This window comes from Ambystoma mexicanum, chromosome 7p (genome assembly GCF_040938575.1).
Source record: "Ambystoma mexicanum isolate Mex_15411 chromosome 7p, UKY_AmexF1_1, whole genome shotgun sequence".
Classification (NCBI taxonomy): Eukaryota; Metazoa; Chordata; class Amphibia; order Caudata; family Ambystomatidae; genus Ambystoma; species Ambystoma mexicanum.
Window position 1 is genome coordinate 76,464,431 of NC_090939.1, and position 25,256 is coordinate 76,489,686.

The 25,256-nt window shown below is 46.8% G+C and overlaps 1 protein-coding gene across 3 annotated transcripts; it reads right to left on the minus strand.

Annotated features, from left to right (window-relative positions):
- Positions 1–348: 348 nt before the first annotated feature.
- Positions 349–23,526, minus strand: LOC138526505 (leukocyte cysteine proteinase inhibitor 1-like). Of its 3 annotated transcripts, none has more exons than XM_069637323.1 (4): positions 23,368–23,525; positions 21,326–21,482; positions 5,267–5,368; positions 349–637 (listed from the first exon to the last, which is right to left on the minus strand). In XM_069637323.1, the coding sequence occupies exons 2-4, from the start codon at positions 21,395–21,397 to the stop codon at positions 506–508; spliced, it is 306 nt and encodes a 101-aa protein (XP_069493424.1). In that variant the 5' UTR covers positions 21,398–21,482; positions 23,368–23,525; the 3' UTR covers positions 349–505. The 3 variants fall into 3 exon arrangements, 2 of the variants coding, with proteins under 2 accessions (XP_069493424.1, XP_069493423.1); XM_069637322.1 differs by having other exon boundaries at positions 21,326–21,516; positions 23,368–23,523; XR_011283592.1 differs by lacking the exon at positions 21,326–21,482 and having other exon boundaries at positions 23,368–23,526.
- Positions 23,527–25,256: the final 1,730 nt, after the last annotated feature.

Genomic DNA, 25,256 nt, shown 5'->3' on the forward strand with positions numbered 1-25,256 from the left:
CTATTGCTTGTTTCGGCGTGATGCGGTGGGGTGATGCTAAAGTCCTTTTAGCCAGGGCAAGATACCCCAGGAGTCTATACCTCAGATCAAAACGAGAACGTTATGGAAGGTATGGAGGGATAAGGTGAGGTGTGGCTGGTCTAGACGAAGGCTATTGCTTGTTTCGGCGTGATGCGGTGAAAGAGGAGCCCTCCTGCGTATGAGCTGGGAGTGTAGAGCGGTCAGACCACTTTGGAAATACACTTTCCATCTTACACAAAAGAGGCTATTGGTCCAGGTAAATACAGAGCTGGGGCTCAGCTCTTTTAGGGCTCTCGGTCAGCAGGAATGACGGCTCCACAGAGTTCCTTGACTTTGTAAAACATACATTTTTTATTAGCTCTTTCAAATACAAACATAAAACCACAAGAAAGTCAGTATTTTTGTGCTCATTCTTTGAGTGAGTAGTTGTGGATTTTCTGGTGGGGTTGATGGGATGCCGGGCGAGCGGAGCAGAGATCACACTTCAAAATATTTCAAGCTGATCCTCCTTTTTCTTACAGGGCAGAACTCCGGTCAATGTCGGTTTTGAATCCTCAGAATTAGCAAAGGGTACATGCACACGTGCGTGTACATAAGAGTCCCCGCCCGTACCGATCTGCAAGGAAAAAAAGAAAAGTTGGAAGATGTGCATTTCCCTGGCATAAAACTTCAAGCTTTTGCCATTTTACACCTTCTGAAGAGCTACGCCTACGCTAATTGGGGCTCAGGTGGAATTCATTCCACGTCAAGCACTAACCTCTCATTATGCATCTGCACAGGTCTTCACCCTCGATCAATAAGAAAGATGAGAATACAAGCTATACCTGCAAATACAAGCCTGCATTCTAAGCTCCTCCCACACTGCACTTCCCAAATATCCACCGCTCCCCATTTGTACTTCACGTGCTTGACTCTCCTCAGCTACCAAAGAAAGAGAAATGGGTCTCAAGAGCCTTGTTTGCCATCAGAGTAGCCATCTTGTAGTGTAGCTTTGTTTCTCTTTGATTCAGCTTCACTTTTAATTAGATCATCAAAGTATTGAAATAAGGGTCACAAGGGCCAAGTCTGCGAAAATCCTTGGAGTATATTTGGACTCCTCACTAAAGATGACTCGCCAGGTCAATCACATCACCTCCACATCAGGTTACGCCACCAAATTCATCACTGCCAGCAAACCCTTCCTCACTTCAAAGAACCGGCTAGAAGTAGCACATGCCCTCCTCTGCTCAAAACTAGACTACAGTAACACTCTGCTCAGCAACACATCCAGCAAAACCTGAGCAAGCTTTATGATATGATATGATAGTTTATTTATATAGCGCCTATACACAATGTGTTTCAAAGCGCTTCAAGGCAAGGGAGGGAACAAGGGAAAAAACAATGACATTCTTACAGTCCATGAACAGTAAGGATGTGAAATTAACTATCGTACTCAGCCTGACGACATGTCAGATAGTGCAAGAGCTAAGACATAGACCAGGAAGGGAGGGGGAGAGTGGGAAGGAAATGGAAACAGACAGGCGACTACCGTGCTAGGCCTGACGACATTTCTGGTAGAGCCGGAAAAAAACAAGAGGTGAGGGAGAGGGGTGCAGAAAGGGAGGGGAGGAAGAAAACAAGTGGCTATCATACTAGGCCTGACGACATTTCAGATAGTGCTGGAGGGGGGTCGGGGAGGAAAAACCAGTAAGGGGAGGGAGGAGGAGACAGACGAGGTTACTATCATACTAGGTCCAGGGACAATTCTGATAGAGTAAGTGCATAGCAGAAAGTAAGGGGAGGAGATAGGAAAAGGAAGAAGGGAAAGGAGGAGAGAACAGAGAGTTAGCAGTTTAAACGGTACAGAACAAAGCTCTGAGCGGCCTTAGACCTCAGCAAGAGAGAACACATCTCAGAGGCAAGAAAAGCCGCCCATTGGCTCCCAGTCAAAGACGGTGTCGATTTCACGAACCTCTCCATCACTCACTGCTGCCTAGCCAACAATGCACAGCTCCACTTTGTAAGCAATCTCAGAACACTCCTCGACACGACCTCTAAGATTTGCCTACAAACACTGTCTCGTCACCTCCAGATTCAACTAGAAAAGATCAGGTGGCTCCAGCTTCCCAGTCCAGGCCGCCACTATTTGTAATGAGCTACCCGCACACTTGCGCAATGATCCATCCTACAGCATCTACAGGCAGAAATTAAAAATCTACTTCAACTGACATTTACCACGGCATCCCCTACCCCCGCTTCTCTCCCCCCCTACTGTAACTAGCGCCTAATTGCCTACGGGCTTGGTGCGCTCTATAAATGTCTAAATATATAAAGGGGAGGATGCAGAATGATGAGTAAACATATTAGGACAGTCATTTATACCTGTGCGTTAGGAAAATGGCCAAAGGCTCATTTTAGTGACTTTGCCTGTGGGTAACATGGAATTATCATTAGACAGATGTATTAATAGAATGAAATAGTTGCATGTGATGAGCACATCATATGGGTGACTAAAAGTTCCACAAAAAGCTAAATGTGTAAGTGAAATCTATTGTGGCTCAAGGTATAGCTGCCATGTTGATTGTTGGTCAAAGTATTATAGCAGCCATGTTCATTGGTTTATCTGAAACCTGGGAGTTATGAAATAAAGCAGTTTATCACAGTATCCCAAGTATATGCTTTAAAGACAGGGTTCCTTCATGCTGGCATGTACGCTAAGAGTGTCGAGTAATACTAACTCTGAATGCCAACATTGAAATCAAAATTGAAGACGTATCTCTCAACCGTAGTCCCCAGGGAGGTTGAACACAGACAATTTTGCTTTTGGCGGGAGAGATTCCTTTGAAATGTGTGGACAGAACAGGGCTTGTGGGTGAGTGAATTAATTGCCTGCCGGGTGACATCCGCCGAAAGTATGCGAGTTGAGAGATATGGTTAACGTTATTTGCACAAGTGTGGGAGCCCCTCTAGAGAGGACTAACATGGTTCAGATAAGCTGTTCTATGGGGTGTACCGCACTCAGGAGGGTCTACAAAGTGCTTAATATTATATACGAAGAGTTTAAGAAACATATAGGGCCTCATTTCGAGTCTGGTAGTACCGCCAGACTCGAAAATAAATTACTGGCGCCTTACTTCCTGGTAACACCGGGGTATTACAGCCCCATTGGCTGGAAAGTCAGGTGCCAGTAATTTTGTAAGTCCCCATTCCCATGGAGTTCGATGGGAATGAGGACCACGGAATGAGAGGAGAGGAGAGTTGTTGTTTGCCAGTCCGGAAACAACGGTGCCGGTACGCTTACCGGCACCGTTGTTTCCAGACCGGCAAAATTGTAATGAGGCGCATACTCTAGAGCAGATGCTGAATAAAGAAACTGGGAACAACTCGAAGTGGAGCCTAGCACGAGTGCTCATTCAAACCTGCTATGACGTGAGTATGCGATGAAGTTCAATATGGAAGGCTGGGGGACGTGCCTGGGGTAACCCTGAAGGGCAAGCACCGCCCCCTGCCCCATGATGCAGATCCCAGGCCCATTTCCAGCCACTTCAAAGACACCAACCTACCCAGGGAAATATAGGAGTCACCACCCGGTGGTGGCCCCCTCAGTCTAAAGCTGTACCCATGCTCGTCTCCATTTTCTTTTAAACACCCCCTTTCCTTGTTTTCAACATTCATATTAAACACCTCTTATTCCCGAAATCAGGGAGTGAGTAAAACCATTACAGCACCCCCAATGCTTGATAATGTCTTACCCTCCAAGAGGCAACCAGACATCTCTGTAAACTGCCTTTTTGTATTCACAACACAGAAGCCACTGTCTCACACAAGTAACTTGAATAACATGTGCAAAAACACAATACATTGTTAACACAGTTTACATGTCAACAAATTAGACAGGTCACAGACTAGTCAGCATTTATAAGTTTTAAAAAAAAGAGTTAATATAGGGAAGGTCCGTCAGGCAGCAAAACACAAAACGGAATTCAACTTCTTCTCAGGGCTGAGGTCTTCAGTCTTTCCCCCTCTTGCTTGTGCATCTGTTCTCTGACGGGAAGTCTTTGGGGTTTTAATAGCCCCTCACTTGTATCAAGACCTGTTTTTTCTATGCATTCGGGATCTTGTAGTCCAAGTTTTATAATGGGAAAAGTGGAACTACAAATCCTAGAATGCAAGGAAAAAACCAAGACTAGCTAAGCACCTACACATTGGAATGGGTCATGTTGGCAAGTGTGCGTTATATTAACAGCGCACCATAAAGGGCAGAAGATGTGTTTTTTTCTAATTCCGTGACCTCAAGAAATGCGCAGCTCACCTAAGTCGCGACAGTGACTTGTGGGTTCTGCGCAGCGCCAATGATGGCCTGTCCAGGACCCCTAGCTACTTGCCTGTGAAGCTAATGTATGACTGGCTCCCAGGACCCACATTGGTGCAGTGAAATGCCAAGCACCCACTTCCACCAGTTGCGCAGGACGGTAAAGGGCATCAGAAAGCGCGCGACTTTGACGCACACATGCTGAGGCTCTTTGTGAATAGGACCAAGTGGGATGAGGTAGCACATTCCTTCATTTGTGCCCGAGCATCTTCTGAGAAGGGGCCCTTTGCTGGGAGCCAGTGTTACCTGGCAGCAGCAATGCGTCATGGTCTGAGTGGGTGGCTGCGTCAGAACTCTGACGGCCGCATTTTTAAGGCACTGCAGCTGGCGGCGGCTAGTTAACATTTGCAATTGACCTAAGAGCGACCACCAAGTCAGTCAGAGGCGTAATCACCCACCTAGGTCATTGCAAGCTAACTAATGGCATATTTGACATGTGTGGCGTGAGTCTGGACTGACCAATGTGCCTCATCTTGGGCATACCTTATGAGCCTGGAAACCTATGTTTCCGTCATTATTTGCAGGTGTGAACTACAGGGAGGGCCAGTCATACATGATAATGTTTTCCGAAAGGCGTGGCGAACAGGCAGAAGTAGTTTAAAGCTAAAAAAGGGTCAGACATGCGAATGCTCAATTCCAACAGGAAAAAAAGGGTAGTAGTTAGACCTAAAAATGCAATTTTGGCACATGCAAGGTCACCCCCACCTCGGCCTATGACAAGCCCCGCCACATCACCAGTCCCAACAACCATGGAGCCAGTTTTGCCATTCCCACCAGCCACTGATTCACGGGTGATCCTCCAGCTTCACCCCGAGGGGCACAGATGGATAGAAAGACAGAAATGATAGACCCATCCAAGAACCGTGCCGATGACTTTACGTCATCACACTTTACCTTCATGAGATAATTGGTTCCGTTGACCAACTGGCTTCTGTAATTTAAAACGCAAAAGGTCTCGAAGTTCTGCCCCGTTTCCTTTTCCACCTGCTCCTTTACCTATAAAGCAAAAAAAGGAACCACTGATTTTGTCACCACCAAAATATTTTCAAAAATCCACATGTTACACCTCACAAAAAATACCAGCAATAGATTGCATTCAGCTCTCTCCATTAAACAATATAAACAATACGAGGTAGCAAGAACAACAAAGTCATGAAACAAGTAAGGAGCTGCCTGCTCCTCAAAGACCACAAGATCAGACCTCCACAATTTCTGCCAGGAGAATGACTTTCGTATCTATAGCCTCCATTGCAAAACGCGCAAAGCGCCCATACTGTTGGCAACCCCATACTGCACTGAACCTTGACACAGAGACCTTAATCCGCATGAAGGGCCCAGATCCTCTCTACAAACCATTAATAACGAAGTCCTGGCCAAATGTTGCCTTCGCAGGCCATGCCAGGGTTCTGTCCAGTAGAGGTAGAAGAACACTTAGACTCAGCTTCTTCAGCAGACGGATAAACACAATTCCTTTTATATCGGCTCCTTGCAAGATATATACAAATCAAAGAACGTTTTTTAGGTCTCGCTCGAGAGAGCTATAACTCTCTGCCAGAGCTCTTGGAGATTTACTTCAGAGAGCAGTGCTGGTGCCAGTCAGCTGGTCTCTGACCCAGAATAAGTGCATCCTGATGTATACGGACCGGCAAACTCGTAATGAGGCCCATGAGTTGTGCTGTGTGGTGTTGCGGCATGCTGCTACTAAAGCATGAACTTGGATGCCACTGATAGCGCCAAACTAGCTCTGAGCGCTTTACAAAATAAATAAAACAGAGTTGTGAGCGTGGGTGCCTTTCATTCTACCAGGTATGACCTGACGGAATTAAAGGTACCAGCGAGCACAGCAAGCATGTAACACTGGCACGGTAATGAATGGGAACTGGAATCTACTGGCACCGGCACCCTCGAAAGGGATGTTAGAGAGAATTCTCATTCTATGGCTAATTTCCCTTACCTATAGAGTCCCCCAGCAGCTTTGCTGGATTTGAAGGGTTTTTTTTTTCTCCTGCTAAGAGGGAGACTCTTTTTCCCACTCTTAGACATTTTTGCTATGTGTGTTCTAGGCTATTTTTTGTGTTTAATGTCTATGGGGTTTTTCTCACCTCCATAGGACCCATCTTTATTCACATGTGTTACACAGCACCCTCCGTGCAGTGACACAGGGGTTTCGTAGCGACCCCCAAACATAGACTTCATACCCTGGGACTGACTACTGTCTCCCAGGGCATGTAAAGTCCCCATTGACTTTACTAGTCAATTTTTGTGAACTAAACCAGTACAACCCATCTTACTATGGAGGTACTGGGAAGGGTTAATAGTTTTCCCCTTATGTTCATCTTCGAGAGGGTACCGTACAGTCCCTCTCTCAAAAGTTTCTGGCTGTGGTCACTACCGTAAATATTCGACCGCAAATATTTTCCTATGGGATTTTCCCATTGTTCGAGGCCACCACATTTTCTGACAGCCTCTAACATACCGCCGGTGTATTTTAATATTAACTTTACTCCGGTAGGTTTTATTTGCCAGAACTTTAATATAACTTCTTTCTTGTGTCTTTCTCTAAACTCCTAATCCAGGTCGGGGATCCTTTGTTCGTCCTTTTGGCGGGCTTCTGCCAAGAAGCCCTCCTTTCGGCGCCACTGAGTCTGGGGTGGGTCCATTGTGTGGGAGGGGGAGTAGGACCCCTGGACAGGGTTTCCTCAGCAACCCATGTCGCACTCTATCCTGATAGGCTGGAGGGTCTCCCGCCAAGATGACCACTCCACTGTGTGAGTGACAGCTAGGCTGTTTGAATGGGGATCATTTTGCATAAAAGCAGGGTCCTGAGGACTGGAAGAGCAAGACATTGCCACTGGAACTAAGAAGCCGGAAAGGAGAGAAGCCAAAGACCTCTGCAACGACTGAACCACCGGTGAAGCCCTGCTACAACGTCTCACCACTTTTCTCCACACAACGAGAGAATATCTTCATCTGAAAGAGCCTTCTTCCCTTGAGCTGAAAGGGTCAACCAGTTTGCCAATCGCCTTCCCGGACCTGCCTTGGTCGAATCGCCAGTACCCTGTACTTGGAGACCGGATGTCCAGGCACCAGTCCACCCGGACAACGAATTAAAGGAGCGTACCTTTTATTCGTCGGGCAGCACCGCGACTGGCTTCATCCCTGGGTAGTGCAGTAACTCGAACCTTCCTCCAGGACGAGAGTCTCTCTTCCTCTGCTGGATCCCCCAAACTGCAGGAACTACCAGGAACAGCCGCCACCGCCGGAGCCACTTCTTTGTTTATAAGGTACATTGTTCCGCCAGGCCGCTCTTTTTGCGTGGTAGTGCTAAAGGTGTTTTAAATCATTTACCTACCTGTTGGGTTGGCCGCCCCTCTCTCTTAACATTGTCTTTCACCTTCTGCATCCACCTTTACAATTTGTTAACCAAAGACTTCACTGCAGCTACAAGAACATTTTGCTCCTGGGTCCTTGCCCTGTACCACTGACTCTGGCACAGGCCTATTGACTCTGGCTAAATTTGTTAGAACTGCCTTCTCTAGATTACTTCTCAACTAGAACTGTGTTGGTGCACCTACTTCTTATAACCACCTTTTCCTTCCCACTTTTATAACCTGTGAAGTGCCATTTAGCTTGGTTTTCATTTCAGTATTCTTTATGCTAAAGTACTGCCTTGCCTAAACTTGTTCACAAACTGATGGGAAGTGTTGCTAGGGTGTGTAAGAAGATTTTTCTGTATAACTTGTGCTTTCCCTCCCTTGTGAGAAATTGTCAGCATGCCATTTGTGTTTGGTTTTCACTGTGCCGTTTTGCTCAGTTTTCACTCTTGCTCAAACGTGTCTACAATTTAACTAGGGAGTTGTGTATACTTTCTTTGACTGAATTTAACTTGCTTAATACTTGTGATAAATGTGTTTAACTAGAAGTGTGTAAAATAAATATATATTCTTATTAAATACAAAGCTTTGGTCAGTGTTTCCTTGTGCCATAGTACTTAAGGCCTATTGTGTAAACCCTGAATACTGCTCATCTCCCTCTTGAGATAAATCTGACTGCTCAGCCACAGCTACCAACTAAATCTTTGTGGTACAGACTGATACTAAAGGGGATTTTTTGCTCTGACCTGTAGTCCTAATCTTCTGTAGTACTCCTTTAAGGGAACTGCACAGGATTCTGCCTAATAAGGGCAATTACCGGGTCCGGCAGGGCCGGAATACCCCGGTAATTGCCCATTCACGGGTGCCGGACTTTCTTGCTCGTTTTAAGGTAGCCTTGCTGGTTTACAGGCATGGCTACCTCCAACCTTGTAATGAGCTCCAATGAAGGCTTGAAACATGAAGCATAAGAGGTAATGTCATCCCCACCTGCATGGAATGAATCGCTAGGCAGATAGAAAGGATATTACGGTACAGTTGCAGAATCGGGAATGAGGTGAGGCACAGCTTGCTTGCCGTCTCTGGCCTGACCATCGCTCTCCAGAGTGCTCCTATTAAGGGGGCGCAATACCACATGCGGGAAGAACTTGGGTGAAGCTGACTGGCACATCATACCAGGCATCACCGGAAACGTGGACCCTACCTACAGCTGTGGCAAAGGCCTGATGCTGAGGCCAGGTTACAGAAACTTTGCAATAGAAAATACACGTGGGATGTGGGTTGTTTAACAGGTATTAGCGGATTGTGCCCAAGCACTATGCAGTAAAACGAAAAAATGGGGAGCGCAGGCAAACCCTAAAATCAATTGTACTCAACAAGCATGTGTGATGTTTGTGAGTGATTGTCTATGTCTCAAGGGATGAGGGAGAATGAGGCTGGTGCTTCCCTATCACACTATAGAAAGTGCTACTGATATGCAATATGTTCTACAGGGAACAGCGAGAATGCCTGGGCCCATCACCAAACAGCACTGTATTAGGCTGGTGTGCCGCCTACCTAATAGTGGATAGAATAAGACGAAAGCAATTTATTAGTATTTCAACTCATTTTTCTTTCATTTGTTGGTGCTTGATTGGCTGGTGGCCCAGGCATTGGTGTTTTCTGCGCTATTCGTGGTGCTAATCAGATGGGGAGCACCTGTTACTGAAGAAATACAAATATGGGGCAGAGACAGTTACCAACCAGTATTAGGGCAAAATTATCGCTTCATTGGCCATTAATGAAGGCAAAAGATCCCTGATTAAAAAGTTGTCTCTGATTACAAGACTAAAACTATCTTGGGACTAGATACTAGGATTTCTTAGTTTGCCTTTGTGCCAGAAGCCTTACTGCCGTCTCCACACATGTGTCAACCGGTACCGGTGGCCTAGGTTGTTAGTGCAGCCTTCTTCAGGACTGTCTTCATAATACGCTTGCAAGGTAAATCTGCTACAGTATGGCTACAAAAATGTAGAACTCTCATATTCTGTGTCCAACATTCAGATGTAAAAGTGGAACAGTCTCACCTCGGAGACATACAGACTGACCCCGTAAATAGACAAGGAAACATTTTCAATGCTAGGTATGTTTAACTAGCATTGTGTCAGTTGTTACTGACGGGCTATTGATATCACATTTGGAGCATATACAGATATAATTTGAGAATACTCATAGGACTTTGAACTGACTTTGGTGCAGAGTGGCAGCTGTATACAGTGCATGTGGTCACACAGAATGGTGGCGTTACTGTACACCTGGGAAGAATAAAGTACAGTGTGCTTGAACCATTGTGCCAGTAACGGAATAGGGTGTTGATTACATCATACGGTATCTACAAGGAATCCGGGCTAGATATGCACTCAGTACAGGTAAAGAGTCCAGTGACTTGAGCCTTCCATTATGGTATCTCTCTGTGTTAGCGTAAGGTTTGATTTAAAATGTGGCAAGGACCGCTGCAAGTAGGTCTATGTGATCCAGTTGTTATTATCATTCGAAGAAGGTCCATTGTTACATGCAAAGATGCCTGGTCTTCCTATTGCCCTGTTAGATAGAGGCTTAACGCAGTTGGAGCTTAATTTAGTATGCAGGAAGCATGCTAGTCCATACATAAATGCTTAGTTGTATATGGTTGCCATGTTGTTGGGATCCACATGCGTGTATATGGACATACGCACGCATGAAGAAAGATAACCACGTGAGCTCAATGGGTAAGACCCGAGACCGGACGGCTAAAAGCAATGCTCAGTGTTAGGCTATGTCCGCTTCGTCTTGCCGTGATGTTTGTATGCTGCGCTGCTTAACTCGCGCTTTCTAATCGCTCCCCTCCCGAGTTTGCAGGCCTCTGGCTGATGACCACACCAGGCCGTGAAATGCTCAGGGTCACGCGCATGCGCATTGGCATGCATAGTAAGGCATTGATTAGTCTGTGTTCTATGCGGCTAAAACACTTCTTATCAGATAATACCTCTCAGAACAATGGTGATTTAAGTGCAATACGGGAAAGCTTATTAAAGGGGAATGCCATGAATCTGATTGACCTTATGATGACACTTTATGGTGTGGTTTTATCTATTTTAAAAGAATTGTCAATTGGTATATTAGATTTTAAATAGTTAAGTTTCATCATGTGAACCTGATTTTAGATTATTGTAATTGATGTGTACTGATTGATGTATGAATTTGTGTGTATATGTAAAGCCTTATCTGCTGTGTGCATACTATTAATAAACAGTAAATAAGTAAGGCATTATTACAGCAATCGTGCCGTCCCAGGCGCCATCTTAGGAGAGGTTTTAGGAGGTAGGCGATGCCCGCTATAGTATATGGTCTAAGTCTACACCTGTGCCAGAAAAGGTTGCACTTTCAACTTTTAGTACAGTTAACAAATGGATGTTATGATGCTGGTCGTTCTAACTCATTAAGGCGCTACAATCAAATTTACATCTTGAGATGGGCTGTCAATCAAGATGTTGACGAAAGTACCAAAGACGGTGAGATAATTTTAAGGAGGAGAGGAGACTATGTCAACTATGCACATTTTTCAAGTACAAGCAGGGTTCCCAGGTGCCTCCATGTCATGGGAGGCAACCTTCTCCACTCATGGGCTTTACTTTTACCTTTGTTTTACTGCACTACATTTTTGGTTTGGCAAATTTGGTGGCACAAGCGCCACCTAACGGACATTTATACAGGTAAAGGAAACCGAGAGAGAGTCAGAGAGACAGAGAGACGGGGTGTTAAGACGCATGCTCTCTCGTTGGCATTCCATCTGGCAATGCTTGTAAGTGCCAGCCTTGTACTGATTTCATATCTGAAGCTGGTGTTGGCACCAAAGAGCTCCCCCTCCCTCCTCCTCTAATGGCAACCTGCGGGCAAGAGCTGGTCACCTGCAACAGCAGGGTGGGCCTGGGGCCTGGCCACTGCTCTTTCTAAATCCCCCACCCTACTCTCAGCTCTGTGCCACCACTCCGCTCACAGAGGGCAGTCTGAAGCCAAGAGGCCCCAAATGTTTCATGGTTCTGCCAATTCTCTACCACGGCTGGCACGCCTCTGTGGGGTTTTCTGGGGGTTCAGGAACAGGCTGGAGAGGAGACAGGGGACAGGTGCAGAGACAGGAAACCAGACCTATTTCCTGCCCGAGCCCTTTGCCCGATAGGAGAGTGAACTGGACATGGAAAGAGGACACAATTCTGGCATCCAGGACCCAAGCCGAACTGTTGTATGTGTCATGTCGCAGCAGCACCGGTACCTCCCCGCCAGCTGGTACTGCACCCATTCCTGTTAGACAAGCTTCCCTTGAGCCCCGGGAGGACATGGAAGGGTGTAAAGCGAGGTGTAAGAAAATGGTGTATGGTAAAGTTAAATAGAGAGATTACTGAAGGTTGGACATAGATACCCGAATTGATGACTAGAGTCCAAAAAAAGTAGGACAGACAGAATCTACTTCTCCTTTCTGGGAGACAACTAAGGGTAACAACTCTGCATTTATCCCAAAGTTCCTGTTGCCGTTCTTCTTTCGTGAATCAGAATGGATTGCAAGCGTATTACACATGAATAGGAGACTTATCAAAATCTCAAGGAATTAAATGCATTTCTAAGCAATCGACAGAACACTGCATAGTGAAAGCGGGGCACTGCATAGTGAAAGCTTGGCACTGCATAGTGAAAGCGGGGCACTGCATAGTGAAAGCAGAGCACTGCATAGTGAAAGCAGGGCACTGCACAGTGAAAGCGGGGCACTGCATAGTGAAAGCGGGGCACTGCACAGTGAAAGCAGGGCACTGCATAGTGAAAGCTTGGCACTGCACAGTGAAAGCGGGGCACTGCACAGTGAAAGCGTGGCACTGCATAGCGAAAGCGGGGCATTGCATGGCACTGCATGGCACTGCATAGTGAAAGCGGGACACTGCATAGTGAAAGCATGGCACTGCACAGTGAAAGCAGGGCACTGCATAGTGAAAGCGGAATTCTGCATAGTGAAAGCATGGCACTGCACAGTGAAAGCGGGGCACTACATAGTGAAAGCAGAATTCTGCATAGTGAAAGCAGGGCACTGCACAGTGAAAGCAGGGCACTGCATAGTGAAAGCTTGGCACTGCATAGCGAAAGCAGGACACTGCATGGCACTGCATAGTGAAAGCAGGACACTGCATAGTGAAAGCATGGCACTGCACAGTGAAAGCAGGGCTTTGCATAGTGAAAGTGAAATTCTGCATAGTGAAAGCATGGCACTGCACAGTGAAAGCGGGACACTGCATAGTGAAAGCATGGCACTGCACAGTGAAAGCAGGGCTTTGCATAGTGAAAGTGAAATTCTGCATAGTGAAAGCATGGCACTGCACAGTGAAAGCGGGGAACTGCATAGTGAAAGCATGGCACTGCATAGTGAAAGCGGGGGAAAGAAAGATATAGAGGGGGCGTGGGAATTATAATCTTAGGGTTTTTATTGGGTGCGGACCTAGTTCGGAAGGCAAAGGAGCGCTTTCCAAGTTATAGGGAGAAGTACACAGCGATTGATTAGAAAGCCAAGATGGGAGCCCCCAGGTAGTTACTAGAGGATCATGGGTGGCAAGGCAGGGGGAGGAAAGGGCATAGAGTGGGGAGTGTGGGGGGCGGCAGGGCGCTGCTAGGGACAGGGCAAAGTGTTTTCCCGGATGGATCACACTTACATGTACCTTTATGAATATTGCACACAGACTAGACACCATTATCCTTCGTGCAGGGCTGTGAAGGTTGACCTAATCTCTTCAAGCCTTTCTCCATATCCTTCCTGAATTGATGACCCTTTGGCCAGTCAGCAAGCCACATCTGAACATGCGGCCTTGCCGGCACTTTCCCCGCCTTCAATATTAGCCTTTTAGCGCAAGCCACTGCGAGCAGGGTCCACAGAGTCTCTGCTTCCCAAAACGTTCTTGCCAGAGAGTGTTGCCCCCAGGGCGACTAACACGGGTCCCGGGCACACATGTTAGTAGAACCAGCGCAACCCTATGCTGCAAATCCTCCGAGAGGGTGGGTCATTTCCTGCATGGCCAGAACATAAGCTGCCCTTTGCTGATTCGTTGCGCTAGTCCCTGGGGGTGAACGGGCATGCACGGTGACAGCATAGGGTACAGAGAGATCTGGCGGCTGGAGGAAATGATGGGCAACGAGGTTCTACATTACTCCCAGGAGAGGATAAGGGCCGATACTGAGAAACATTCAAAGCCATTCCCAATCAAAATCCCTTTGGAATGAAAGATGAAGCGGCGGTCTAGAGACCTTGGCAAGAGGTAATGATGGTCTGGCCAGTAAGGGAGTCGCGTGCAAGTGTTCCGGAGCCTCCCGACTACACAAAGCCAGGAACTTTCCCGAAATGGCAGCGTCCCGCTTTTGTGATCAAATGGAGTGGTTGAATTTAGCCCAATGGTTGCAACACGGCCTTAGAGTGGATGGGCTCTTCACAGGCCCCTTAGGGTGCAAGATCAGGTCTTGGGCCTTAACCGCCCGCCGCCCCAGTCTTGTAAAGATCAAGCGCTCTAATAGAGGGGAGGAAGGCACTGAGCATCAATGTAAAGGCTATTGGGACGTGTGTGCATTGGCTGGGGTGGAGAAGAAAGATCTATCATGCGTCGCCCCCGCGGCGGTGGCCACATTGAGCACGTCCAATCCCGGCAGGGGAAGAAACCGTGTATTTTCGCTGTAGATTGGTACAGGTCCCTCTGCAAGACTCAATTACATGAAGGGTGTATGAGCTAGCGAGGAGATGGACTGTGACTACCAGTGGGTGGTGTCTGCTCCAGAATTGGGCCTCTCTTTCCTTCGCGACAAGCTGCCTCCAAGAGCCAGATAGGTTGAGTTGACAGAAGTGCAGAGACTCTGCTGTCGATCCAGGAGTCACCTAGGCTTCCAGAGTGAGGTGGTCCTTAGGCAAGGGTAGGTATGAGGCAGGATGTAGAGTAGATTGTGGGGCAAGCAAGTGCATGGTGAGGATTGAGTGAAGGCAGAGGTGGTCATTAGGCAAGGGTTAAGGTTCCATGTGTTAATATCCCCGCAAAAATATCGGCATACAAAAATATTGCCATATTTTTGCGGCGATATTAAGGCATGGAACCTGCGGGGGACACCCCCGCAACCCCTGCTCCCAAAAACCCCAAAAATGATCCTACCCAAAAATATTGCGTATGGCCGTTCCAAACAACCATATATACAGCGATATATTTGGTGGGGATAATATGTAGTGATACCAGGATTAAGAGGTTCACAGGGTCTCACGCTTGCAATACCTATAGTAGACGGGGAAGTGGGATGTAGTCTGGCCCTCTTTGCTACCATACTCCCCCTGCTGCTGTGGGAATTGCACTGCACTGTCTATGTGAAGATGTCCTTAATGCCTCCTTTCTGAAGACCTGTGACTGCGCTTTACACAGACCTGCGACCCTCGTGGCCAGCGCTTCATCTTATCTGCATACATGGAAAGATTTGAGAACATGCAAGACAGGGATTTTGGGACAGGATGAGGTGAAGCAATATTTGTCCATTATCTTTCAGTGAAGTGAGGGATCTTGAAGGAGGGAGAAATCTCAAAATTTTGGTTAAGAATCAGGGAGTTTTCCCTAAAAGGCAGGCGAGGGGGTTTGCCATGCATGAATCCTTGGGAGTGAAGGTCAGGCAGTGAATGCTAATGGAGGATGTGCACCAGTCCCATGAAGCAGGTAAATAGTAAGAAAGCCTATTGGGCATCTTCCCAGACCCACATCAGGCTGGCCCCATCTCTCCTGCAATTCAGGAAAGAGTGAAAGGCAAATCTCTTCAAGGAACACCTTCTCGGCCACTGATCGCCAAGCCCTGACACCTCCCACTCCTAATGGCTATATCCCCGGTACCCTGCCACTTTACCTCGACCCTATCCCTAGGCAGCGTCTCATTGCTCTCCAGATGGACAGAGATCTGCACTTTATTAATCCCATGCATACATATCTAACCAGTTCATGTATCTTTTCATATGTTAGCTTGCACCATTATTCTCTTATATATGGGACAATATGACATGCAGGCTCCTATTTAGGGGTGCAAAACAGGAGGGTTCTGGGAGTCTCTCTACCGGCCTCAGTCGCGGGGGAGTCTCAACCAGAATTTTTATTTCACTATCCCTTTCACAGATTAGAAATGTCTACAACATATCAGTGTTTTGTTCCCTCAGCCCAAGGGCAGTCCACCACAGAAATGCTAGGCAATTCTCTCCTGAACAAGAGTACCAACAGCAACCCCAGACACGTGTTTCGGCCTGGCTGGGCCTCATCAGTGAGGTGGAGCTGTGCCTCTCTGAGAACAGTGAGCAAGGGGTCCACGTCTGGATTACCCTAGTAACCTACGGTGCGACCCAAAGTTACTTTTTAATATGCAAAACAGGGGGGTTCTGGGAGTCTCTCTACCAGCCTCAGTCACCAGCCTCAGTCGCAGGGGAGTCTCAACCAGATTTTGATTTATTCCAAACCTTCCATCACCTTTTTGTTTTTCTAAAGTCATCCTGAGTGGGACGGGTTTGCCCTAACATGGGTCACGAGTCGCCGCGCCTAGATACCCAAGCTACTCCTCACTGATGACACCCAACAAGGCTGAAACATGTCTGGGGATGCGTGTGTTCTCGTGCAGAAGGGATGTGACCTAGCAGTTCACGCTGGACTGCCCCTTTTGGGTTAGGACCAAGGCTGATTTGCATATGGTTTTTCCCCTTCTGTAATGGGTTGGCAGGCTGAAAAACGATGGTTTGGGGGTTGCCCAGAGCTATGCCCGTGGTTATGATTTATTCAAAACCTTCCAGCCATCACCTTTTCGTTTTGCTCCGTTGAGGGGTTCCATGCATGTTTAGTGACAAATGTTTCACTGACCATTTCTTCTGCACATTTTTACTGCTCCCCCCCACCCTGTAAAATGTGTAGGAGACCGCTGGCCAGGGGTGGCGAGTAAGCGGGTGATCCGGGGGCCCAGGCACCCCCCGGTAAAAGTCCACCAGCACCCGCCGGAAAAATCTTAAGTTAGCTCCCTTGCACCCACCAGTCCACCTCTCACCAACCAATATTACCTCACCCAAACCTACCATCTACTTCCGACCCCAATATATAGCATCCTAACCCTGGGGGAGAGTGCAGTATGCCAGCAACATTCCGGTATTATATGCAATGCCACCCTTAAGTGGGGTGGCACGGTTACTAAAAGGGTAGTAGCAATCAAGGAAAGTGGTACTCTTGCAGTTTTTTCAGAATGAAAACAAGCATTGGAAAAGCCAATGGTGTTGCCTTTGGTGTGGGCATGGCATAGGCATTTAAGAGGCACCGCCATAACGGTATTACCTGGCCATAAGATGGCAACAGCTGGAAAATGGCGTCACCACCTGGATATATTATGGCAGTGCCTGGCAAGTGTCTATATAAGAGCCTAAAGTGTTGGCTTTGCCACTGCTTGTTTTTAACTGGACTAGAATAGATGCAAGGGAATTCATGATGCTTCTAGATCAAAATCAAGAGGCTCAAAGTACACTTGGTTGCAGCTGCAATAAAGATATTACTTTTCAGAAGACTGCTTAAGAATTATTAAAACAATTAACCTCATGTGTGCTTTGCATTTCCAGATTTTTGGGGTCACCCTACAGCTGCACATTGCTATATATATAAAGAGATGATCGTTGATAGATGATACCCCAGCCTGTACCCAACTGGGTCTAGTAAGTTGGATGCAGCACCCTAAAAACAAAATCCATCTGCGACTCCTAGCACACCCCCACTATATGCTATTTTCTCTGTTTGGTTCAAAATTCAGAAATGAGTGTGATCCAACACCCAAATGTTCGGGCAATCACACACCTCCCACTAGTCGATAACAAAACCACCTGAGGATGTGACCTAGGAAACGTCATATTTAAAACCACTTCCAACCTGTCCAACACCGCCCCCAAAAATCACTAAACCTGCAACAATCCCACCACATGTGCAACAATGTACCACTCTCCCTGCCACAACCCCAACGTGGATCATCGTTCAACCTCAATCCGTGCATCCGCACATGGGTCCACTGTGTAATGGGAAGAACAGTTGGCTCCTGGCTGCCTTCATGGACTACAGCTACCAGAATTCCCTGAGGTCACAATCTTGTACTAAACAGCAACACCTGAACAGACTGCCTCCCTGATGAGTGCGAGAGGCACGAAAGCGCTTGGAGGAGAACATCAGCTGGACTGTGGGAGGCGGATTGAGCTGGGAACCAGAGTGTGCCTCTCACCCCCCTTTGTTTGGAAATATATATATATGATCTTTAGGATTCATTTAGGGGGTGCTGGGTGAACGATGCCGGTCAACATCTTCCTTTTCTCCGAACACATCGTATCAGATCTTAAAATATCTATTTGATTTGAAGTTTGTGCTTTCCTTTTTAATATTCCTAAAGTGATGAGTTATTCCCATAAAATTATTTTTGTTCTGATCTGTGAAACGCTCCTCTGTAGGCTATGGGTATTGAGTGTGTTCATTAGTTCAGACAGTTTTTACATTTTATATTGGGTTATTTATAACACGCTTAATATCCAGAGGTTTATAAGGGGGGATCGGGGATCGAACCTGTGTTGCTCTGCGTGGTCTTGCTTCCAAGGCGAGCGCATTGCCCCTGAGCTATCCTACCGAGCCTAATCAAATTTCATTGGAAACCTTCTATTTAATGGACGAACTGATATTTGTTTTGTATTGTTCGGCATTGTTCCAACAACAAAAAAAGTGTAAAGAAAATGTAAAAAGAAATAACACTGAAGCAAAGAGCCAGCTCATAGAGAATCTGGCGAGTGGGGGCGTTGTTTTGACTGGGAAGGGGCAGGTAGAAAGCCACACAACACCACAGGCTGTGTGTTCCTCTTCACATCCCAACTCTCTCCTAGCTTCACTTCCATGGCAAAAGTTTTGTCTTATAGGCAGTGCTGACGGCGCCACTTAGTAGCCAAAACTAATAAAGCAGTCTACGAACGTGATCCGACAAGCTTCACAAAGAAGGCTCAAACCGTGCACCATAGAACACCGGCTGATGGCAGCGCAATGGTATTATCAATTTCTGCATTTAAAAAACCTGTAGTGAAAAATAAATAGATAAAATAAATGAGAGAGCATTCACTTCTGAATGCAGATTTTCTCCCATTGCAATGAAGGCACTCCCTTGCATGTCCATTTGCGTTCACTGCACGACAGGGACGTCATTTAACCAAAATGCTGGGGGTAGCGGAAGTGACATCACATGACCCTTCACCTCTGATGACAACACAGGAAGTGATGTCATTTGCCTCCACCCCAAAGTGACATCACGAGAAGCGATGGAACATGACCGTTTACCCCTTGACAAAACAGGAAGTGGCATCACATAGCATTTTTTCGAAGTAAACTATGAAAAATATGGTTACAATATCACTGTAACATGATATACGTTTCATACAAGAATGGATCAACGTATGTATCTGGTGAAAAAAACATGCTATTACTGCAACGTGCGAAAAGCACAATACATAGGGCCTCATTACGACCCTGGGGCTGATGGAATGAAGGGGGCCGGTACGGAACCGGCCCCCTTCATTTCGTCAGGGCTGATTACGAGGTTCCCTTTGCGGGACCCGGATCAGACGTCTGGTAAAACCAGACGTCTTTTCCAGGTCCCGCGAGGGGAAGAGGGAGGTAACAACGGGACACTTGTAATGTGCCCGTTTTTACTTCCCTCCCCATTCCCATTGAGCCCTATGGGGGCTGAAATGGGAATGGGGAATGGTTCCTGCAAGGAGGACTTACTGGGTCCTCCTATGTCGGATGACCCGGTAAGTCCCCATTGCAGGAACCCGGTAATGGAGCCCGGTTTGGAGGCAGCCATGGTGCTCATAGCACCATGGCTGCCTCCAAACTCGTAATGAGGCACATAGTCCGAAATGGATGCTTATTCTACTCTAAATGCTTTTTGGAGGATTTTGTCTGCATTGTGAATTTGAGGTGTTTAAGAACAGACTGTCAGTGACTCACCCCCTGAAGTGTGCCTGAAATAAACCTTTAATGAGTCTAGCAATTATTGTATAGAATTCCAGAAAGACCAATTATTTGTTATTCCTATTCTTTCTTATTTAGGGTCACTGTTCAAAGTGTTACACTTGTGGAACCCCCTGTCTTTTTTAAGAAGCCTGAACAAGTAAGCCAACCACTCTAGAAACAAAGAGCCACATGGCATTGGCCACTGACCTTCAATTTGTAAAAAAATTTAAAAAAACAAAAAAAAGTGTTTTCTTTTTTTTTAGGGTTACCAAGGGAGACCACAGGGGTAGCAAGGGAGACCTTAGGGGTCACCAGTGCTACCCCTAAATGCCGTCCCTGCTGTGCGGGACACACCCTTCTTCCACAAGGGGCGAACTGGCAATTCTCCATTTTTGTGAAATTGACATGTTTCATCGTAAGGATCTTGCACAAGAACTAGTTGGGGCTTGCTCAGCTCTTTAGCAATGGCCAAACCCATAGAGCGGGAGTGGCGCAGGCGGTTTGGGCAAACTATTGAACCCAGTGAATGGAACAGAAGTGGCGGCATTAACGACAGGGCCTCATTACGGCACTGGTAATGGTGCTGGTGCCGGTAAACCCATTCCGCCCTATTACGAGGTTCCCTTTGCAGGACCCGGAACAGATGTCTGGCAACAGACGTCCTTTCCGGATCCCGCGAGGGGATCAAGGAGCTAATAACAGGCCCGTTATTATCTCCATCCCCATTCCCATTGAGCCCTATACGGGCTCAATGGGAATGGGGATTGGTTTTCTGAATGAGGAAGATGAATTACCGGGTCCTCCAAGGTTGGAATGACCCGGTAATTCCTCATTCACAGAACCCGGACCCTCACACAATTTTGGAGGCAGCCATGGCGCTAATAGCACCATGGCTGCCTCCAAACTCGTGATGAGGCCAAAACACTTGTCAACAATAGACACTTTTTCGTCTTTCTGCCTCTTCTGTAATTAAGCGGCAGGTGTTTTTACAAATGTTCAATATTACAAAACATTTTGTTACGTAGGCACAAAAGCAGAACAATATACTGTTGCAATGTTTTCTAATAATAACTTGAGAACATGGTTGCATCCTGAGCGTAGCCCTATTCTTTGACTTCGATTTTTTGGCCCCAGTGAGACTTTTTACGAACGAATGGCCACAGAGTCAGAAAACTGGAAAGGATCAGGGCCGCAATACCTACACTCTTGACTTTTCTTATGATAATGAGTGCAGTGCAGTTGCTACAGAAACGGTGGGTAAAAACAGGCAGGGTCGAAAGTACCCGTGAGTCTAAATACTGGCACAGATTTGGCAAACTTCCAAGCCAAGTTTTGCAGAGGCGTGGCCAGGATTGTCCATGAAGTGTATCCTGAAGCTTATGTAGTTGGGCCCGATGAACATCTGTACATTCCCACACTGCGCTGCTGAGTGCCCGTGGCCCGTCAGGCCCTACCCTGTGCATGGCACGTGCCTTTGAGGATGCCATCACAGACGTGCACCATGGTATCTGACGTGTTACCTGATCCGCGATGGCTTGGACCTCAGGGGTGGCTTCTCGGTCCTCAGTGTAGCCTCCTACCAGTCTAGGCATGATGGCGAATCTTCAGGGCACCTCTGGGGGGGCCAAGTCAGAATATGGCAGTGATAACGAAGCGATTCCGAGCTTCTGGCAGCCGCTGGAGTGCAGGTGGCCTCCAAATTATACCAATCCTAGCAGAGAGGAGGCGAGAATGTGCAAGCGAAAATGTATGTCACCTTAAAAATTAAAGTTCAAAACAGCACCGACAGGATAAGGAAGAGGGCCCTGGGACTTGTGGGGCCCCAGGCGAAAAGTAAGTTTGGGGCCCCTGTTAATTTCTCACATGTAGTGCCGTCATACGAAACAAAATCCCCCACCTAACCACCAAACTTGTAGTACAGCGGTGCGGTAATGCAGTGGTCACAGAGTCACCACTGCTTCACCACCATTATTTACCACACCACGGTACTCCTAATGAGGCCCAACATGCACAATTAAACAATACGTTCACTGCTAAACCATAATATCCTCTTATCTAATGTGTGGTCAGCGCTGACACACAACATGAATACCCACATCGCAAAGCATCACACGGACCTACACTGTTAAGCCTACCACATCTAAAGCAATATTATTTCTCATTAAAACAAATAATGCACCTTGGCAACCGGGGGAGTATAACCACAGCACAATAACCGTGTGATGACGTCCACACCATCTCAGTAAGAGAACAAAACAAAAACCCTACTTGATATTGTGGCATGAAATTGAACATTTTGCAGCATCAGTAAGCACATTTTGCAGCAAAACTGTATTTATTGCACCATTTCTGCAGCGTATTTCTGGGGATATTATGGGTGAGTTTGGAGAGAGCCGGGTTGTCATTAGTTGCACCTTAACGTGGTCTCTGCTATGAACTTAATAGAGAAAGTCCCAGATGTCCGAGGGCTTGAGAGAACAGCTTGCACTTTGCTCTACTTTTTGCTTAAATATGTGTGCCTATTTTGAAGGGAGCAACTGCACTTCACGGGCATTCTTAACTTTCTGTGAATGAAGTACTAATGATATAGTTTGACACTTGGTTTACCTTCGGAATTGATTGTTAACCTTGGACTGCCTGTGCATTGTTTCTTCCTGAATAGAGGGGGGTGTGATAGCAGGGGGCTCTGACGCACTCCGAGATGAGACAGCAGGGACCTGTGATGTTTTAGGAGATTTCACAACAGGCTGTGATGCATTCAACTGTGAAACTGCACTCTTATGTCGCTTGCAGGCTGCGCATTCATTCTGATCGAAACTGCATGAGTCATATGCCCTCGGGGCCCCGTGCCACCGCACAGAAGGCCCATGCCACGGGCCGGCACTGGCTACAATGTAGATACATTAATACGTCAAGACATTTGCCCATGTATCGCAGACTATCGTCTGCAATTTGATCGACTCATTTTAGGTGATTCGACCAAATACATCTCTCTCTCTCTCTCTGTCTCTCTGTCTCTCTCTCTCTCTCTCTCTCTCTCTCTCTATATATATATGTATATATATATGTGTGTGTGTATGGGTAGAGGAGTAGGGGGAGGAAGTGGCGGTGGTTAAATGGGGGACATGGACGGGAGCACCATACCAAAAAATAGGCTGAATTCAGGTGGACCAAATTGTAGACTATCTAGTCTATGTAACATCGTAGAACCTGTCGAGACAGACAAAAGGTGGTCAAGCGCATGAGTGGATCAAGGACACGCTACCCAATGTGCTTTCGTACGTTGCTGGTCAACGACCGTCTCCTTAACTCCCCAGAGTGAAGCAGCTGAGGCGGGGAACTGTATTGGCATCCAAAGGAGTAGAATTTAATGCCGGGTCACAAAAGTGCTAAGCGGTAAGAGCTGCTCCATGACATAGGGTGTTGCTAGGTCTGGAAAAGATCCAGTGCGACGCTGTCGGGACTAGGGGCTCGCTAGCCTTTTGGTTGTAGCTCCTGAGCTTCGACACAGGGTTGTACCCCCCTCAGCAACTCCCCAGCAACGCCTCTGTCCTTGACTTACCTGAAGTGACTTCTTGGTTTGGAGCACCAGGTTTGTCAGTTCAAATCAGAAAAATCGTCAATTTCTGCAATGGTCCTTGTCAGCGCAGTTCTCAGTCTACGCAGTCAAGCTCGCTCACTTGCGTCTGTTTTATGGCCTCACCAGTGAACCAAACCCAAAGGGAGCGGTCTTTCCTTGAAGCAATTTCCATTGGGAGTGTCCGTGGGAATCTCTTTCAATGACAAGCCCTTCCTTGTAAATAAATGCCATCTGCTGAACAAAACTCTGCACTCAGATTTTCAACAGACCTGAATACTTGCCAAAAACAGGAATTCTCATGTGTCATTGCCAACACCCATATATCAAACCTTTTTCCCCAGCTACACCCATGGCCAGCATGGAGTTAGGTGAAGCCCAGCGCCAAGATTTAGGTGAGTCTCCCTTATTATATTTTACACCAGCCCAGCGACGGCCCTAACCGGAGAAGCGATAACTCTTCTTTGAGGTTATGAATGGAAGTCTTAGAATTTGGTTTGTTATTAAGACTGTACATAAAAGATGAAGCAGTGTTCCTGATCAAGAAAATGATGAAGCCGTATTCAAGGCAGTAATCAAGGGGCAGGCTACTAGTTTCATACAAGTGTTAATCTAATAACGTCATCAGACACCATTAAACACCAACAAGCAGTTCCTAGGGGGGCTGCAATCAACATTCTTTGCCTACGTGGCGGTACAGATGACCAACAAACCTACAAGCCGCCAAATGGATCCAACAAAAAATAATTTAAAACTGGTTGACTGGAATTCCCACCAAGGAAAAATAGGACCAATATCTCCACTAGCGGTTCAGTTGAGAGGCTTGAGTAGCCATTATTAGGTGCCAAGCACATCACTGGCACTGATACTATCTACGAGCAGTGCCATGTACCCTTGTCAAGGTTACAGAGCACCCTCCTCTAGAGAGGACTATCCCCCCCCCTTTGCCACATAAGTGTCCATTTCCAGGGCAGCCTCCTTCCCTCTGAGAATCGCAATTATCGCATGTCCTTCATAATGCTTGCCTAAGAGGGCGCACATATCTCATTCGGACCGGACACAACTGTCCCCAATGAAAAACCAACAATTCCCTCCTTGGGTCCCGTAAGTGCCCTGAAGCTTGCTGACCTTTGGAACATAGTTTTTTTTTGCTGTATAACATCATGATTTAATATTATTGAAGGATAATTCTACACACCCTGTCTCTGAAACAAGCTACCAATATAGATAAGACTGGCCCCCCGTGACAAATCAATTTCCGGTGAACCAGTGGTCCAGGAATGAATATCGGCTTCTAAATCATCAATCAGCCCCACACCTCTAATACACCAGGAGAGATCCGAAACAGATTGGAAACACAAGCAAATTATAAACCTCCTTGTCCAATTTTGGCAACGTGGATGTAAGATCGCAGTCTGTGCCAGTGTTTACCTCTCAGCAAGTCTGTGATCCCTTCCTCGGCCCGGTCTGTGCCAGTGTCTGGGGTGTACCTCTCAGCAAGTCTGTGATCCCTTCCTGGGTCTTCCCTCTCCCTGTGTATGAGGTCCAGCTCTCAGAAAACTCTGTGCACTTTTCCTTGGTCTCGTCTCCACCAGTGTCTGGAATATTGCTTCAGCAAGATTTGTGATCTTTTCCATGATCTGATCTCCGCTAGAGTCTGGGGCATGGCTTCAACAATCTTTGTGATCTCTTCCTTGGTCTGGTCTCTGCCAGTGTCTGGAGTATTACTTCAGCAAGCTTTGTGATCACTTTCTTGGGCTGGTCTCTGCCAGTGTCTGGAGTATTACTTCAGCAAGCTTTGTGATCTCTTTCTTGGTCTGGTCTCTGCCAGTGTCTGGAGTATTACTTCAGTAAGCTTTGTGATCTCTTTCTTG

Coding starts and splice junctions, on each gene's coding strand:
- LOC138526505 (XM_069637323.1), bottom strand. CDS start 21,397: ATGCCTAGACTGGTAGGAGGCTACACTGAGGACCGAGAAGCCACCCCT. Junction 5,369..21,325: donor TCCAAGCCATCGCGGATCAG/GTAACACGTCAG, acceptor TTTGCTTTATAG/GTAAAGGAGCAGGTGGAAAA. Junction 638..5,266: donor GAACCAATTATCTCATGAAG/GTAAAGTGTGAT, acceptor TTTTCCTTGCAG/ATCGGTACGGGCGGGGACTC.